Below are 16,597 nucleotides of genomic sequence, written 5' to 3'. Positions count from 1 at the left end.
CAGAGTTCGTAATGCAGTAGCGGCCGTATTCGGTAGTCGGTGGATGGCTCGTGTCACTGGGGCGGCACGTAGCATCAGGTTTGCCGCTCCTCATTGCGCCATCGGCGCTAGCTGCTTAGTGCCAGAGTCGTCGGCTACGGGATGCGATCTTTACAGCGCGAGCCACGTGGGCCCGCTCTGGGTATGTTCCACACAGCCACGATAGCAATTATGTGGACACTCCAGGCGCATTTCTACCGTCGCCGTCGCCGTGAGGTTCCGTATAAAGTCCAAGGGCGATAAAGGCGTCGCCGCGTGCCGTATGCTGTATGTGCGACTGAAAGCGCGCGGGGTTAGCCGTCGATCACGGCTCAATCTCGGGCATGAAAGACGGGAAGCGCGCCGTTTTCCGTCGCGCGCAAGGCTTCGTGGAGAAGGGTAGTAAAGGGGGGCGCGTTCTACTGCGGGCGGCCGGGCAGCTGTATCTTGAAAGCCATCTGCGACGGGTACAGAGCCCGCGCTGCGCTGTGTTCGCGGCTTAGATCGCGTTGATGCGAGCGGCAGCACCAAGGCCAATTCGCTCGCTGCTGCTGCCGCGTTTCCTCAGGACAGCGTTTTGATAGCGAGTTTGTGTGGTCATCGAGTGAGGTGCGTTCATGTTAGCTTGTGCGCGCGCCTGACACCACGCTTCTTAGTTAGTATGCCTGTGTTTATGTATGTGAATATGTGTAGCCTGTGTTTATATATGTGAATATGTGTATGGCAGCGTATACATATATTACGTATCAGTGTTCTCGAAAAGTTTTTACTAGTGTAATTACTCTGAGAATAGGGTTGACAATATCCGATAACTAAAAGAAAAATAAATTGCTATACTGCTGTTGCGTTTCCAGTGGCCGCTGGCTGCGCCGCGTCAGAACTCCGAACGGTACACGTGGGACGCTCCCCGGTCGTCGCAGGGGTACCGGGAGGAGGCAGCCAGGTGGCGCCCTCGGCGCTCCCCTACACCGGCCCGACACAGGCTTCGTTCGCGCAGGCCATCTCGCAGAGGGTGGCGCCCTCTGCCGCTGCGCAGCTGCGGGCTAACGCCGCCGCGGCTGCCGCTGCCGCCACCACCACCTCCTCCGTCACAAGCGCGAACGTGGTAGCCGCCTCGGCGGCCATCAACCACGGCGGGGGAACCGCCAACGGAAACGGGGCCCGCAGCGTGGCCCCCACCGAGGGGTCGCTGCCTGCGACGTCGCCCTCGCCAACGGGCACGGCTGTGCGCGGTCACGGCAACGGGATCAGCAGGGACAAGTCGCAGAGCGACGAGCTCAGGATTCAGGTGAAAAGGCCCTACCGTAGCTCTTCCGGTTCCGTGCGTATGCATCGAAGCGTGTCCTCCGAGATCGGGCGGCGCGCACGCCGTTTGACGTCTCGAAGGCCACGCTCGAAGAGGGGAGGGGTGGTCGGTCGTTCACAGGGGGGAGTTGGGGGTGCGCTCACGAATGACCTCGTAGAGTTACTGCATATGCTACCCAAGGTAGCGTATACAGTAACTTTGAGGTCTCGGGGGAGACATGTCTGCTGCAGGCAAATGTCCAGAAACGAGTGAGCACATCGTTCTACTGAGCATGGTTAATAGAGCACGGGGTCTATTGATCAATATGAACCGATTAGCCTAGCAACAGGTACTTCTGTAATATGGTGCTAGGGTATTCGCCCCGCAAGACCCGTACAAAACGTCCGCCTTCTAGAAGCGCTAGGATTGGAACTGGGCAGCAGTCGAGATAAGCAGGATAGAGTACTGGTGGATAAAAAAAAAGCGGGAATGTTGTTGTTAGAACCGGAGTAGTTGCAGGCTTAGGTAACCGTACTTTGCAGACGTTTTAATGAAGATGGAAAAGATCGAGGAGGGATAAGCAAAACGCTCGACTGCGATAGATGCAGCAAAACCTGATCGTACCGAGAAAGCTAGGTATTTGTCGTGACCCCGTTTCAAACGGGATGCCAATAAACATCATTGGAGAGAGGGGAAGCAGGAACTTATCACCACACCACTTCGGTTTACCAGTTTGGCCAATGGAGAGCGGAACATTTCGGAGCTCTCACATTGACCAGGGCGTGCAACACTGTTGGGCTCTGAAGGTTGAATTTTGCTTTCTCTCAACCGGTTAGGGAAAGGTATTTCCCTCCTTGTCCCTTTCACCCTCCTGCTCCCTCATAACAGTTGTGCGCTGCCATAAAATACTTTTCAGCGTGAAGGTGTACCTGCCGTTGTAGCTGCGCATGTTCTCCTAAAAGCAAAAGCAATATCTCGCGTTTTCGCTCAGAAGCATCTGCCCGTTCATTCAGCTAAAGCGCTGTTAATGACCCAATCAGGCACGAACCCAGGAGGGGGGGGGGGTAATTAAGCGGCATACCTCCCCCCTCCCCACCCATGCCACCACTCCTCACACACATTCCTAAGCCGCCACCAAATCAAACTCGAGACTTGACAGCTATTCGGCGGTCAATATTTTACTGCCTTTTTCACGCCTTTTGGATGGCGGTAGTTATCGGCATCTCCTGGAATGTGAAGGCCAGTTTTCACATAAGTTCGGTGCCCGCGCGATTAACTCGAGATGCGTTCAGTGGTCACCACCTATTCAATGGTCACGCGCAATGCTGATGCTTCGTTAGTTCAACGTTCTTTGTTTAGGCTGATCCAGGAACCAGGAAAAAGCGATTCGGTTCGTAGTCAGCTGGTCTGTATGCACGAGAAAACAGTTGCGGCCGGACAAAACGCCAGTTGCGTTTAACTTGCCCTTTTGCTTCATTAGAGACTTTTAGCGTGTCCGGTATTCGGGCAAGCGCGGGCGGTTTTCCGGTTTAGCGGGGGCGTCAACGTGAGCGGCCAGATTGGTGGCGCCAGCTGGTGGCGCTAAGCTCAACCACACAAACACAGAGCTAATTACTATATTCTGCTTAGCTGCTGGCGTAAATTTTCGACAGTGGCGTAATCGTGTTCACAATTACGCCGCTGCCAAAAATTTGCACGAGTGGCGAAGCAGGATATGGTGAGTTTTAGCTATGCGTTTGTCTGGTTGAGCTCTACAACACCAGGCGGCTTCACCGCTCACGTTTACGCCCGACCATCCGGTAATCTGCCCAAACCGCTCCCGTTTACCGGAATAGCGTCTATTGAATAGGTCTCTATTGAGACTTGTCCGCTATTCCGGCAAACCGGGGCGGTTTGGTCGGATTGCCGGATCGTCGGGGGCGTAAACGTGAGCGGCCAGGTTGGTGGCGCCAGCTGGTGATGCAAAGCTCAACCACCTAAACCCAGAGCCAATTACTATATTCTTCTTACCTGGGGTGTAAATTGTGAACACAGTTACGCCGCTGCCTAAAATTTGCACCAGCAGCGAAGCAGAATAAAGTAGGTTACTGCAATTTCAGTTCTGTGTTTGTCTGATTGAGCTCTACAACACCAGGCGGCTGCACCGCTCCGGTCGCTCAGCCACTTCACTGCTGTGCCTATGTATAGGTGTTTTTCTAACTTCACAAATAACAATACGAGTCTGTTGTGGCACTTTGCCGAGCAGTAAACGAGGGATCCAAAAGAACTGTGATTGTTCCGCAAATGTATATTCCTCTACTTGATGTGGTTCCTTGTTTCCTAGTAAACGAGAGGTGTATCTCACAGTCGTACCTGTGAGATACACTTTATTTCCATTTCTCTTTTGCGGGTTTACGCATCTTTATGGTGAATGGCAGGCGTTAACATTTGTACGAGTAAAGGTACCCCCCCTCATTTTCATAGAAAAGTTACCTTAGGTTGCTTGCCCCCCCCCCCCCCCCCACGAATAAGAATTCTGGGTATTGGCCTAGATCCAATCTGTGGTTAAGGCGCGTCAATAGTGCCGGATTGGTAGGCGCCTATTTATTTATTTATTTATTTCACGTACTTTCAAGGCCCGAAGGCGTTGATTAGTCTATTTAGTCTATTAGTCTATTTGAGGTGACCATTCGCTGTACGTTTTTTTTTTTGTTTGGGCTTATAATGGTAGCCGTTTATCGATACTAGTTATTGAACTGATGCGTGCGCACACACACATTGGGACGCTTTTAGCGATGGGCCCGCGTCATTCCATTCTGCTTGTGTGTGCGCGCGTGTCATCGCATCATCCGCGATGCTCGCAGGAGATCCAACGGACCCTTCCGTCACACTTCCCACGGCGGCCGGCGCAAGGCAGGCTGGGCCGGCCCATCCAGCTGACCGCCAACCACTTCGCCGTCGAGATCCCGGCCGGGAACGTGTACCACTACGACGTCGAGATCTTCTCCGAGACCCGCAAGGAGGTCAAGGTGCCCGAGAACCGAAAGTACCGCTGCATAAGCACCAAGATCAACCGCCTGGTCATCGAGCTGCTCGTCAAGAAGTACCGCCTTGACCTCAGCAACTGTGTGCCGGCCTTCGACGGCCGCAAGAACCTCTACACCCGGCGGGAGCTCAAGTTCCGCGAGCGCACCTTCACGGTCGACCTGGACGAGGACCAGCGGGTCCAGAAGTTCGTCGTCAAGATTCAGTACGCGGCCACCGTGAACCTGGACGCGCTGCACGCGGTCTTCGATAACCGCGTCAACACCGTTCCCCAGGAGGTCTTGCAGGCCGTCGACATCGTGCTGCGCCACGGCCCGTCCATCAAGCTGACGCCCGTCGGCCGGTCCTTCTTCAAGCCGCCGCCCCACAACGAGAACAACACGCTCGGCGGAGGTCGCGAGGTCTGGTTTGGCTACTACACCAGCGTGCGACCGGCCCAGTGGAAGCCCATGCTGAACGTGGACATGTCCGCCACGGCCTTCTATGAGCCGCTACCCATCATCTCGTTCATGTGCAAGATCTTCAGCGAGGGCCGCCGCGAGATGACCGCGGGCGACTTCCGGGACCTGCGCGACTTCCAGAACGTCCGCCTCAACAAGGAGCTCAAGGGCCTGCGCGTCAAGGTGACCCACCTGCCGTACCCGCGGAAGTACAAGGTCATCCGCGTCACCAAGGAGCCCGCGAAGAAGCTCTACTTCAACATGGAGGACGGCTCGCGGTGCTCGGTCGCCGACTACTTCCAGAACCGGTACGGCCGGCTCAACTACCCGAACCTGCCCTGCGTGCAGACCGGCAGCGCGACGCACCCCGTCTACCTGCCGCTCGAAGTGTGCGAGATCGTCGAGGGCCAGCACTGCAAGAAGAAGCTCGACGAGAACCAGACGTCCGAGATGATCAAGCGCACGGCGCAGCCGCCGGCCAAGCGCTTCAACGAGATCCGCCAGTCTGTGCGCGACCTGGTCAGCAGCAGCGAGCAGTGTCTGCGCGAGTTCTCCATCAAGATCAGCACCGAGCCGACCCAGCTCAAGGGCCGGGTGCTGGAGCCGCCGTCGCTGGTGTTCGAGAACAACGCGGTGAGCAAACCGCGCGAGGGAACCTGGGAGCTCCGGGGCCGCCACTTCTACAAGGCTGCGACGTTGAGCCGCTGGACGCTGCTGAACCTCAGCCGGTTCGCGCAGCGCGACAGCCTCGAGAACTTCGCCAAGATGCTCGTGCGCGTCGGGCACGAGCTGGGCATGCGCATCGAGCAGCCGCTGGACATCGGCGCCGCCGACACCAACCGCAAGCCGGTCCGCTCCGTGCTGCTGGAGGAGCAGCGCAAGCAGCCCAACCTCGAGATGATCGTCATCGTGCTGGCCAAGAACTCCAACTACGCAGAGATCAAGCAGGTGGCGGAGACCGAGATCGGGCTGCGCACCCAGTGCGTGATGGACAACAACGTGGTGAAGAAGTGTAACGCCGCGCTCGTCACCAACCTGCTGCAGAAGATCAACGCCAAGCTTGGCGGCACCAACAACAGCCTGCTGTCGCAGGAGAAGCCGGCCATCTTCCAGAAGCCCGTGATCATCATCGGGGCGGACGTGACCCACCCGGCTCCCGGGGACAAGCTGAGGCCCTCGATCGCCGCGTGCGTGGGCAGCCTCGACTCGATCCCGTCAAAGTTCCACGCCTCCATCCGCATCCAGATGGAGGACTCGGCGGCCACGGCGCGCGTGGAGATCATCAAAGACCTCAAGGACATGATGAAGGACATGCTGAAGGCCTTCTACCGCGCCACCAAGCACAAGCCCGAGCGGATCATCTTCTACCGCGACGGTGTGAGCGAGGGCCAGTTCATGGAGGTTCGCAATCGGGAGGTGAGAGAAATCACTTCTGCTTGTCGTCTGCCCCGGGGTCGGGCCAAATTGCTTTGCTGTTTAGACTCCGTCTCACAAGTCGTTTGCAGCACTGTGGAAAGCTGCAGGACACCCTTTAACCAATATGGAAGGCCGAATGCCTCTCGGTATGTGTTCATCCACGCCGCGTCGTCTGCTCGGCGTCTGCTGAATTTGCGGTATATACATACACGACGTGCGCGCTCAAATGACCCACCATGTCGCGTATACCGCTGTAACGTATGATGCACCAAGTAAAAACTGAAATCCTGCCATTAATCACGTCACGCTCGGAGATATATGCTGCTGCGCAAAGATATACTGCCTGCGCACGCCTCGGTACCTCCGGCAGCGCTGCGAATGACTTGCGAGATTGAGCGTATATGTAGCTCTCTGCCGCCATGGCCCAATTCCCCGAGCCAAATCGAAGCGAGTTTCTTGCTTCAGTTCTCTTCGCGCTGCGAGTGATTATATCTCTAGAAATGCGCTCAAGGCGTCCTTCCAGAGCGCGGGAGCGAGTATATATTGCCACGTGCGTTTATTTCGGCTTCACCGTTCACGCGTGTTATGCCACTTCTCTTGTCTATACGCGTAGCGACGCGCGCGGCGTCGTGGACGCGTCTCGAATATTACGCGACGCAAATAAGGTACAAATGCGGGACCACCGCTTGCGCTGTGTCAGACCAATGCCTCCTTTGTCAGACCGACGAACGCCGTATAAGCGCGCTTGCTGTTTTCGCCGTCACCGAATCGTGCGTTCGCTTGCTTTCGGGCACATGTTCGCCGAATAAACTCTCGGGTTTGTTGCCGACGTAGTGTGCCTAACTGCGTGCCTGCGTGCCAGCCAGCTCGCAGTCACCTACGTGGCAATATATATATATATATATATATATATATATATATATATATATATATATATATATGCAATTATGTTAATTGTATCTAATCGTACATCGAAAGCGGACAGAAGGGATATGCTACATATGAATGTAAACAAAATATAGTAGTATGGAAGCTTAGAACGACAGAAACCTGAGCTAGTTGGTAATTCCGCTTCCAACAGTCACTAGTATTTTACTTTCTTTCAAATGCAACAAATTTCATTAAAATCGGTCCAGGGGTTATCTCTGCGTTCCTGCGTTTTACATGTATTTGAATAGGGCGCGTCGGAGTTGTGCCCGAGCTAAAGCTTCCTCTTAGTGTGCGCAATTTCAGCATTGTTGTACGCTCGCTGCCGCTAGATGTGCCCTAGCAATGCGCATAAGCTCGTGGCCAGCGTTTCTAGTTAGGTGCAGAAGAGCTTTGCTGAGGTCCCTTCCTTACTGGGTCATATGCTCGCTCGAAGCGTGGAAGTGAAGCTTTTGCGTATAGTAACATTCGTGAAATCTCAAATGCACATTCTGGCAATGGGTACGTGCATTGCCACGAGACATTTGCCCTTGCCACGAGATATTTGCAGTGATGGAACTAGAGCTGTCGCTGTGCCATGCGGTGAAGCTGCAGCTTCCCTACAACGACGCTGCAAAGCACTCGAGAGCCAGCCGGCCGGTGTCTCCACGCTTGCGATACAGAAGTTGGCTCCAGTTAAACGCGCTGCGAATGTCGAACCTCCGTCGCGACAAAGTCGCGTGCTACGCGAAAAATGTGTTCGTTATATCCGATATTCGTTATAAGCGTATATTCGTAGCGGGTGCAGTGAGCGCGTTCTCCTCCTCGCCGCCCGTTGCAGGTAAGCGCCATCCGGCTGGCCTGCCAGGAGCTGTCGCCCAACGAGACGTACGAGCCGGCCCTGACGTTCATCGTGGTACAGAAGCGTCACCACACCCGGTTCATGCCGGCCAGCGACCGCGACGGCGTTGGCAAGTGCCGCAACGTGCCTCCCGGCACCACCGTCGACTCCGTGGTCACTCATCCGCTGGACTTCGACTTCTTCTTGTGCAGCCACTTCGGCATCCAGGTGCGGATGCGCGTCTTAGAAAAGAAAGAAAACGCGTAACGGCTTCTTGGCGATAGCAGCGCTGTTCAGACTTGCGTAAACTACGGAGTGCGTTTTTTGACGGCGACCGTCTGAACGCGAAACTGATGGCCGCCTGCTGCTAAACGGAATGGGTACACGCGTGCGTTTTTAAAGCGATGCTCCCGCCATCTCGTAATAAATGAGTGTCGATCTCTATAGCCTGACCTATCTTGAACTAAAAAAAAAACAACTAGATCTGCAAGTCTGGATAAGCCTTAAAAGGGTGCTCACGACGACTGCGGGAGGCTGCATGAGGCGGCATTTTCGCCGGCGAACACTTTCCGGCGATAGTTTTTCACCTTCGCGGGACTCTGACGGCGAGAGCCAACGCGTTTGTCCGGTCCCTTGTCCGCATTTGTCCAGTGCCGGTTATCGCGAAGTCTCGCGAACGTGAAACCATCTTCTAAAGTTGATTGTCTGAGAATAACGTCCCCTGTATTTTAATATATCCCGCGTTATGAACGGACCTCGAGTATCAACAATTCATTGCTACGTGCTGTGTCATCGGCGCAACTGCGATATCGCTCTTTGTTACATTGCAGAACGAACGCCCCGTTTTCCTACCTACGCGACGAGCCATATCTTCCTATAAACGACACATCTTGTCCTCTCTCTTTTTTCTTAATTTTCTTTTCACTCGCGACCGGCGCGTCGCAGGGCACGAGCAAGCCCTCGCACTACTACATAGTGTGGGACGACTCCAACTTCTCGGCCGACGACCTGCAGAAGCTCAGTTACTACCTGTGCCACACGTACGCCAGGTGCGCGCGCAGCGTGAGCATCCCGGCGCCCGTGTACTACGCCCACCTGGCCGCGTACCGCGCCAAGAACCACGTGATGAGCAAGGTGGACGTCTCGAGCTCCAGCAGCGACTCGTCCGGCGGCAGCGCCGACTCGGTCTCCACCAGCCAGTACGTGGAGGCCGTCAAGGTTCTGGACTCCCTGCAGACGGCCATGTACTTCGTGTGACCCCCCCCCCCCGGCAAGCTTCGTCGTCTGCTCGGAGGTGGGTGGACCACTAGTCGCGTCTTGGCGATAATCCCGATGGCCCGTATTTCATGTTGTTGCGATAGCAATTATATGGACACTCCGGCGCACTTGTGCCGTCGCCGTCGCCGTGAGATTCCGTACGAGTTGAGTTCGAGGGTGAGCCGGCGAACGCGGTTCAGTCTCGCGCACGCGAGCGAGGAACGCGGCCCGGATTCGTGCCCTCGCCTGTGGCGCGCGAGGCAAGGGGGCGAGGGAGGAGGGGCGTTCTTCTCTCTTCCTCTATATGCTCCTCGCCCGCCGCTCAGTACAGAGTGGAGATAACCGCGGCGTCTTCTCGGCATTGGCCACGCGAATCGCGGACGCCGTGGTAGATGCCTTGTGCAGACGCGTTGTAGGGACGCGTTGCCGGCGCTCGTGTGTCTTGAAAGCGGTCTGCGACGCGGCTGAAGTGCGCGCCCGCGCGGGCCTCATCTTCAAAGCGATCTGCGATGTTTGCAGAACGCGCGTATTGCCGATAGCTTCGGATGCGCAGTGCTTTCGATGTTTCGTGCGCGTTGAAGCGACAGATGCACGGAGGTCAATTGGCTCGTGGCTGCTGCCGCGATTCCTATCTCCAGCGTTTTCACAGTTTCTGCCGTCATCGAGCGATGTGTTTTCATGTTTATCTGTGCGCGCGTGACACCGTGCTGGTTAATTTAGTTAAAACGCATTGACTGGCTAGTTGGTTTGAATTCATGATAGAATGTGTAAGCGCGACTGAACAAGGACGTAGAAAGAAGCAAAGACAGCGCGGTCCCCGTGGGTCTGTTTCTTTCTGCGTCCTCGTTGAGTCACGCTTACATTCTTTCATTGTTAATTTAGTTCGTAAGCGAACTGTTACAAGGTTATACAGCCGATAAAACTACTATTTTTACAACGTACAGCTATCTAATTTGCTATCGCAATCGGTGCTTCGCCTTTTCGGCAGAACTGCGATCTTCTTTTTTTCATTTTCCTTTTTAAAGCGAATAGTTTAGTCGGAACGCAAGAACGTTCCGTACATCGTGTATTGGGCGTGCACGGCGAAAGAACCACAGGCGCGTAGTTATGGCGTGCAACATTCTCGGAATTACTTTAGTTCGAGGTGTTGCCTGCATGATAAGCTATAGACTTGCAGAATAGCGTAATTATGTCGTCACGAGACAGTGACAAGACGACGTTGCACCCAGCACTTAAAAAAAAAAAAAAATGCGAGTCAAAGCGGCAAACCGTCGCAGAAAGATAGGAAGTTTAGCTCAGCGCAAGTTTTTAAAATTGGAATTTGGAGGTTTTACGTGCGAAAACCACGCGATGTGACGTCTACGAACGTTAGCTTCTCATATTTGCATGCAGTGTTAAGTGTTGCATTGTTGCGCGCAGCATTCGGCGTGAGAAATGAAGTGATATCCGGGGCCCACATTCTGTAATGATCCATTTCATTTCTTTTTTCGCCCTTTTGACACCCGCCGAGAAACTGCGTGCAACAGTGCAGGTCACAAAAAGGCCGCGTACAAATGCGAGATATTGTTCCTTCCGTGCACTTCTGTAAAATTCACTCGTAGTAAAGTGGTGGTTAGCTGCAAATGACGACCGTTGAAAACTTCTGGGCATCCTCAGTTATTGTCGCACTATAGACTGCTGCTCGCCACTGCCTCTCTTGCCCGTTTTGTCTGAGGAAAGGAAGATCGCGAGGGGTTGTAGAGATGACGTCTTTTCACGAGACTGTGTGTGAAGGGAGTATGTTGGATGGATGGATGGATGGATGGCGGTTGTGCGTGTCGATTGTGCGTGCGTTGTCACGCCGCTGCGCAAGAAATGAGTTTTAGAATACGGGCCCCAATAGATTGGGGCCCCAAAGAGCTTTGCGGGTGTTAGCGTTGGGGCACGCAGGGGTGAAGAGTTTGCTTTGCGTTTGCGGATAGCGTCTTGCGCCGACAGCGCCACTATGGCGTCAAAGAAAAGCTATTAGAAATAATTAAAGTATACCATTTTATGTTAGGAATAGTAATATTGACTTGCGTGTTTTCGCGTTTAATTACAATTTAGAGGTTATTCTGCAAGCAGCAAGCAATTAGTTGCGCTTAGTTTTGAGTAACAAACTTTGCGTGCCTTGCCTTCACCAGTTAAGCTAAGCCGTGTTAGCTACGAGCCATAAAATCGACAGTCGAATTCGGAATCAGAGGCGTCTAATGAACCAATCTTCGTAACCGCAGTCACTTCTCCTAGCTTGCGAACTTCACGCGTTACCGCGAATCGAACCCCGTTTGGTGCTAGGTTAGAGCCGTCGTTTAGATGGCTGCCGCCATGGTTGCTTACGCAAATCTTTTGGGGCCACTTTTGGGGCTCCCACGTAATCAGTGAAATAGCGTGCCCGACGCAAAACCCAAACGCAGCTTGCGTCTCGCGCATGTGCAGTGGCTTCGACGTTATTTCTTCGGGGCCCCTATTCTAAACTCTCTATTATCATTTTCTGCCACTTGTGGTCCTCCCCGTTTGCCGAATGTTTTTACTATAGTGTAAGTTGGTGCTTGCAGCATTGTGCGATTTTACGGCGTTACGTGACGCTTCGTTGTTTCTGTATGCTCGCTCCTTCTTTCGGCCTTCCTAAAGGCAGTTAGCATCCCCGTGGATGAATGAGGCCAATCCTCGATTTAACGAAAACTGATTTTGCGAAGTATTCGCTTTGAAGAACTGCTTTCGGTTCCCCGATGCAGTGAGCCTGTTGGTGTTCGAGACACCGAGGCAACGAACTCTCAACTCGAGGGTCTCGCGCAACGTCTTTTTTTTTTTTTCTCGGCGAGAAGTTGCGAGTTCAGTTAATGGCTTGTGCGCTTTTCAGCGCGTTAAGCTCTGCGTCGGCGAATCGAAAGTACTTCGTTAAATTGGATAATATTGCCATATCAATCATAGGAACACTGCCGACGAATTTTTCCCGTCGCCGTGATGTTTCGTATAAAGTCCAACTGCGCCCCACGGCGCCATTTGCTGTAGGCGCGGGGGGAATGCGTGAGCCAGGAGGGACGGTGGCTTGATGGGCACGAGATTGTTCGTGGCTTCGTGTGTGGTGTTTTCGCGCGCCTATGGTCGGAGATCGCGCAATCTCGAAAAAAGTTTCGAAGACTCGTTGAAACTAAAGACCAGACCACACGTAAGCTTCTTCATTCTTATTTCCACACGTGGAAAGAATGATAGGTGTAACGTTAAGGGATAAGAAAAGAGCTGATTCAGTGAGTGAACAAACTCGAGTTAATGACATCTTAGTTGAAATCAAGAAAAAGAAATGGGCATGGGCAGGACATGTAATGAGGAGGGAAGGTAACCGATGGTCATTAAAGGTTACGGACTCGATTCCAAGGGACGGGAAGCGTAGCAGGGGGAGGCAGAAGGGTAGGTGGGCGGATGAGATTAAGAAGTATGCAGGGATGACATGGCCACAATTAGTACATGACCGGGGTAGTTGAAGTATGGGAGAGGCCTTTTCCCTGCAGTGGGAGTGACCAGGCTGATGATGATGATGATGATGAAAAGTATGCGGGCGCTTCGCACACAAATTTTTCTTATACACTTAAGTCTTCTCTTGGCTCGAAACATGCGGTACGTCGAAAAATCTAATGACTTGGTAAAGCTGTCCAATTATCTGCTGTCGCAATTGATGCTTCGCCTTTTATTTTTAATCGGAACTGCGACTTTATATCATTATATAAGGGTATCATTAAAGGGTTGCACGCTCAGCGTTGGCTTGTTGACCCTTTTCGCGGCGATGCCGTGGGCGCTGCCAACGTTACTATACTGGTAACGTTGGGCGCTGCCATGTTTTATCCCGTGGTGACGCCGCCATTGCTTGCCTCAGCTGCCTCCGTGTTTACAATGGATGTGTATGACAATGGTGCGGCTTATAAATCTTATGTTTCGGGAGATACCGTAGACGGTGACTAGGTGGACGACACCAAGCTTTGGTCATGCATCTTCAGAGAATACGTAAAAGCACTTCCGCAACTGGTTAAGCTATGTTTAAACGGCGCGAGCAGTGTATATAGTGCTTGTTCTAGAAGTGGGGCTAAATATTCGTCGTGATTCAAGGAGGCAGTGATTCTGCCTAATCGCTGGCGGCCGGGTGTGCTCAGTTCCGATGCACAAAGAACCCAAGTGGTCGACATTAATCCAGAGCCGCCCACAGTGCCCCGCAGCCCGCGGGTTGCTGTGCTGTACGTTAAACCCCATAATGCATTCTGGTTAAGGCGAGGTGTACTTGCTCTTACTGCGCACGAGGCTTGAAATGTAGTTGTTCTGTGCATTGTAATACCGTGTATCAAAGATCTAGTATTGCTTGTGGGGGTTCCACTCTGCGTGCGGCTAGGGCTGAAGGCGAGCTCCGGATCTAGCCCCACGCAGTCGCTTCGTGGTACTCCCAACCCGTAGCGCGGGAATCGCGGCTACGCCGGGTTCGAACGAATAAGGCAACCAGCGGTGTCAACGGTAACAACGTTTATTGCTATTAGCAATAGCGAACACTCGCAGAGGGACGTCCTCTCCGTAATAGTAATAAATAGTCTGGCCTCGTTGCCCGGGATAGTCAGGCAACGTGGTCACTCACGGGTATCAGCAGGTACTCCAGTCCGGCAGGTTATCGGTCCGGCCTCCGAGAGGGAGGGTCTCCCCCGGTCGCGCTGTTTTGTACCTTTTTAGCTGGGCGAGGGGAATGTCCTCCTCGCCCGTCAGCTGCCTGCCCGCGAGTCGCGGAGGAAGGGCGCGTGCGCGTCGCGAGAGCGAGGGAGAATCGGGAGAGGGCATAGTGCGCCTCTCCCCCGTCTATGCCGGCTCTCGACGCGACGGCGCGGGGGAAGATGGGCGCGTGTGCTCCCCACATGCTACTCGCTTGCTCTTGCGGACCATCGCGAAACATTCCGCTTCGACCATTCGTGTGCTGTTGTAGTCCATAATTTATTGTGCGTATGAAATGCGCATATATTCAAGTGCGCGCCCATTCACTTATTCCTGATACGTTAACGACAGAGTGGGCGTAAGCTTACGTGCCAGTTGGGGCAGATGTGTGTAAATAACGTGCGTGAAACTTAACTACAAGAAGCGGCGCTACTCCCTTTGTCGTAGTTTAACGAACGGTACTCTCTTGCCGACGTTCCGGGGTTTCCAGTCCTTTCTTTGGAGGTTAGCGACACAACGCGGGCGAATAATGCCTAAGTTCGTGCATCGCGAAGGGCCCGCGACACAGGCTGTCCTAATGTAGCGGCGGTCCGTGATCTTGGTCACACACATTCCTTAATATGGCCAGTGACTATTTTCATGGCCATCTATACTGCGCGCACGTCTTCGATCCACCGCTTCACAGTTTGCAGCACGATTGAAGCACAGTGCGCTATAGTGAAAACTGTTACATATCCGACAGCTGATCGCACAGGAAGCAAGGTGGAAGCGGTAATGGTTTCGTGTTCCAGCGCTGATCGCTCTGGCCACGTGCGGATGGATGGATGGATGGATATTATGAGCGTCCCCTTTGAAACGGGGCGGTGGGTTGCGCCACCAAGCTCTTGCTATTATACTGCCTAATGTCCTATCTAGGTTAAAAAAGCAAAAAAAAAAAAACGAACTCCTACAACCACATTTTCTGGCTCCCTATTGGGAACTTTGCTTTTGAACGTCTCCGATTTTTTGTCGTTTCGCTACTTCCACCAATCCTCCAATCACCTCTTACTAATCCCTATTGCGGACATAATTACTTTTTCCCTACTCTCGCTGAACCCAAGGGTTTCAAGGAGGCCAGTGGTGCCTAAATCGACCGTCGGGCAGACGTCTTCACATTCTAATAAAACATGCTCCATCGTTTCCCTAGCTTTACCGCAGCAAGCACATGCTTCTTCTTCCTTCTTATATTTCGCTTTATAACTACGCGTTCCAAGGCATCCCGATCTCGCTTCGAAAAGTAATGAGCTTCCCTTTGAGTTATCACATTGTGTTTCTTTCCTGATTTCGTTTTTTCCTCTTAAGTAGTTACTCATGGCAGGTATTTTTTTTCCACTGCCGCCACCCATGAAATTATTTCAGCCTCTCCGACTTTCCGCTTGACGTTCTTCGTTGTTGTGTTGCTCACCCTACAGGCCGCATACTTGCTGTTAAGCTTCGTAGTTCTCTTCCTCCACCGTGAATCAGCGTTTTTCCTGTACTGATACTCAACACACTCCCACCCCATTTACTTTCTTCTATTTTCCTCGATCGTTCTTCATAATCAATAATAACCATAATCATAACCATATCGCCCTGCACAGCTCCATTTGTAGTCTTGCCATGAGCGTCTAACGCGAGGCGACCCACCAACCCGCTGACTAACTGCTCCGCGAAAAAAAGGGTCAGTACGAAAATGCACCGGCGGCAGCTTCAGTGCGCAATTGTCCGACAAAGCCCATGCAAGCAAAAATGGCCTCTTTTATATCGCTCCTGAATAAGTTTTAGGTGTTGCAGCGTTTGCCCGAGTACTTCGACGTGTTTGCTTAGTAACGAAGTTCTCGATTTAACGAATCAATTCTCGGGTCCCGTCGACTTGCCACATCCGTGTGTATAATCTGTTCTCGTGGTCGGTCCGAATTGCGAAGGCGACCCTTCGCGGCAGCTTTTTCGTAACCACGGCGTTGCGCTGCTGTGGGTTCGCGGGTTCGCTGTCGGTCTCAGAGGCCGCGGTTTTGGCATGTAATTAAAGCGCCCCAAAAAGGGTAATTTTTTTTTCGAATTACGAACGCGGGCATATATCATTCATGTTTAAAGGGATCTCACGCTCTGTATTCATGTCTTCGTTGTCACTGTCAAATTTGAAGGCGTCCTCAGAAGCTGGCCAAGCAGCATGCACAGAAACTGAGCCAGCGTATATACATGCATATTTAGTGTATTTTAGAGTGTATATACATACATATTTTATGCATGCGCCACGAGAACAACTTTTGCATGTTCTAACTCTTCTCCTTCTGCTTCCTTCCAGCGCTTTTTTTTTTTTTCAGGTCTTCAGCGCTGAGACGTCAGTCTCAGCTTTCCTTCTTTGTGTGCGTTCTTTTTGTTTTGTTTTGAGAAGTGTCTTCTTTGTTTGAAATAAAAAAAAAACACTTTGTCTTTGCCGTAACCTCTACTTGTCGTTTGATCAACTCTGACGTTTCCCCCTTTCCCCCAAGTGTTGGGTGGCCAGTCCGACACGTTCTTGGTTAACCTCCCTACCTTTCTATATTTCTCTCTCTCTCTCTCTCTCTCTCTCTCTCTCTGTGTGTGTGTGTGCACTGTGTGTGTGTGTGTGTGCAAACTTGTGTATGTGTGACATTCAGCATGCTCTCCTTTTGCTTCGGAATTGTCAAACCTCCGAAGGAAAACTCTTCG

General features: G+C 52.7%; 1 protein-coding gene across 3 annotated transcripts in view; it reads left to right on the top strand.

Moving 5' to 3' along the window:
• LOC126528993 (protein argonaute-2-like) overlaps positions 1 to 16,597 on the top strand; it is a 76,009-nt gene that overhangs the window by 6,760 nt on the left and 52,652 nt on the right. For 2 of the 3 annotated variants that reach the window (XM_055069548.2, XM_072290049.1), the window contains exons 2-5: positions 873 to 1,306; positions 4,147 to 6,183; positions 7,931 to 8,158; positions 8,876 to 9,224. In XM_055069548.2, the coding sequence (XP_054925523.1) occupies positions 873 to 1,306; positions 4,147 to 6,183; positions 7,931 to 8,158; positions 8,876 to 9,187 (3,011 nt within the window). In that variant the 3' untranslated portion in view covers positions 9,188 to 9,224. Of the gene's footprint in view, positions 1 to 872; positions 1,307 to 4,146; positions 6,184 to 7,930; positions 8,159 to 8,875; positions 9,225 to 16,211; positions 16,350 to 16,597 lie in introns of those variants that run through there. The other variant, XM_050176596.3, reaches the window with a different exon arrangement.

Source organism: Dermacentor andersoni, chromosome 8 (genome assembly GCF_023375885.2).
Source record: "Dermacentor andersoni chromosome 8, qqDerAnde1_hic_scaffold, whole genome shotgun sequence".
In the NCBI taxonomy this organism is placed as follows: domain Eukaryota; kingdom Metazoa; phylum Arthropoda; class Arachnida; order Ixodida; family Ixodidae; genus Dermacentor; species Dermacentor andersoni.
The sequence above is the reverse complement of the archived record's forward strand: the minus strand, read 5'-3'. Positions and strand labels throughout refer to the sequence as shown.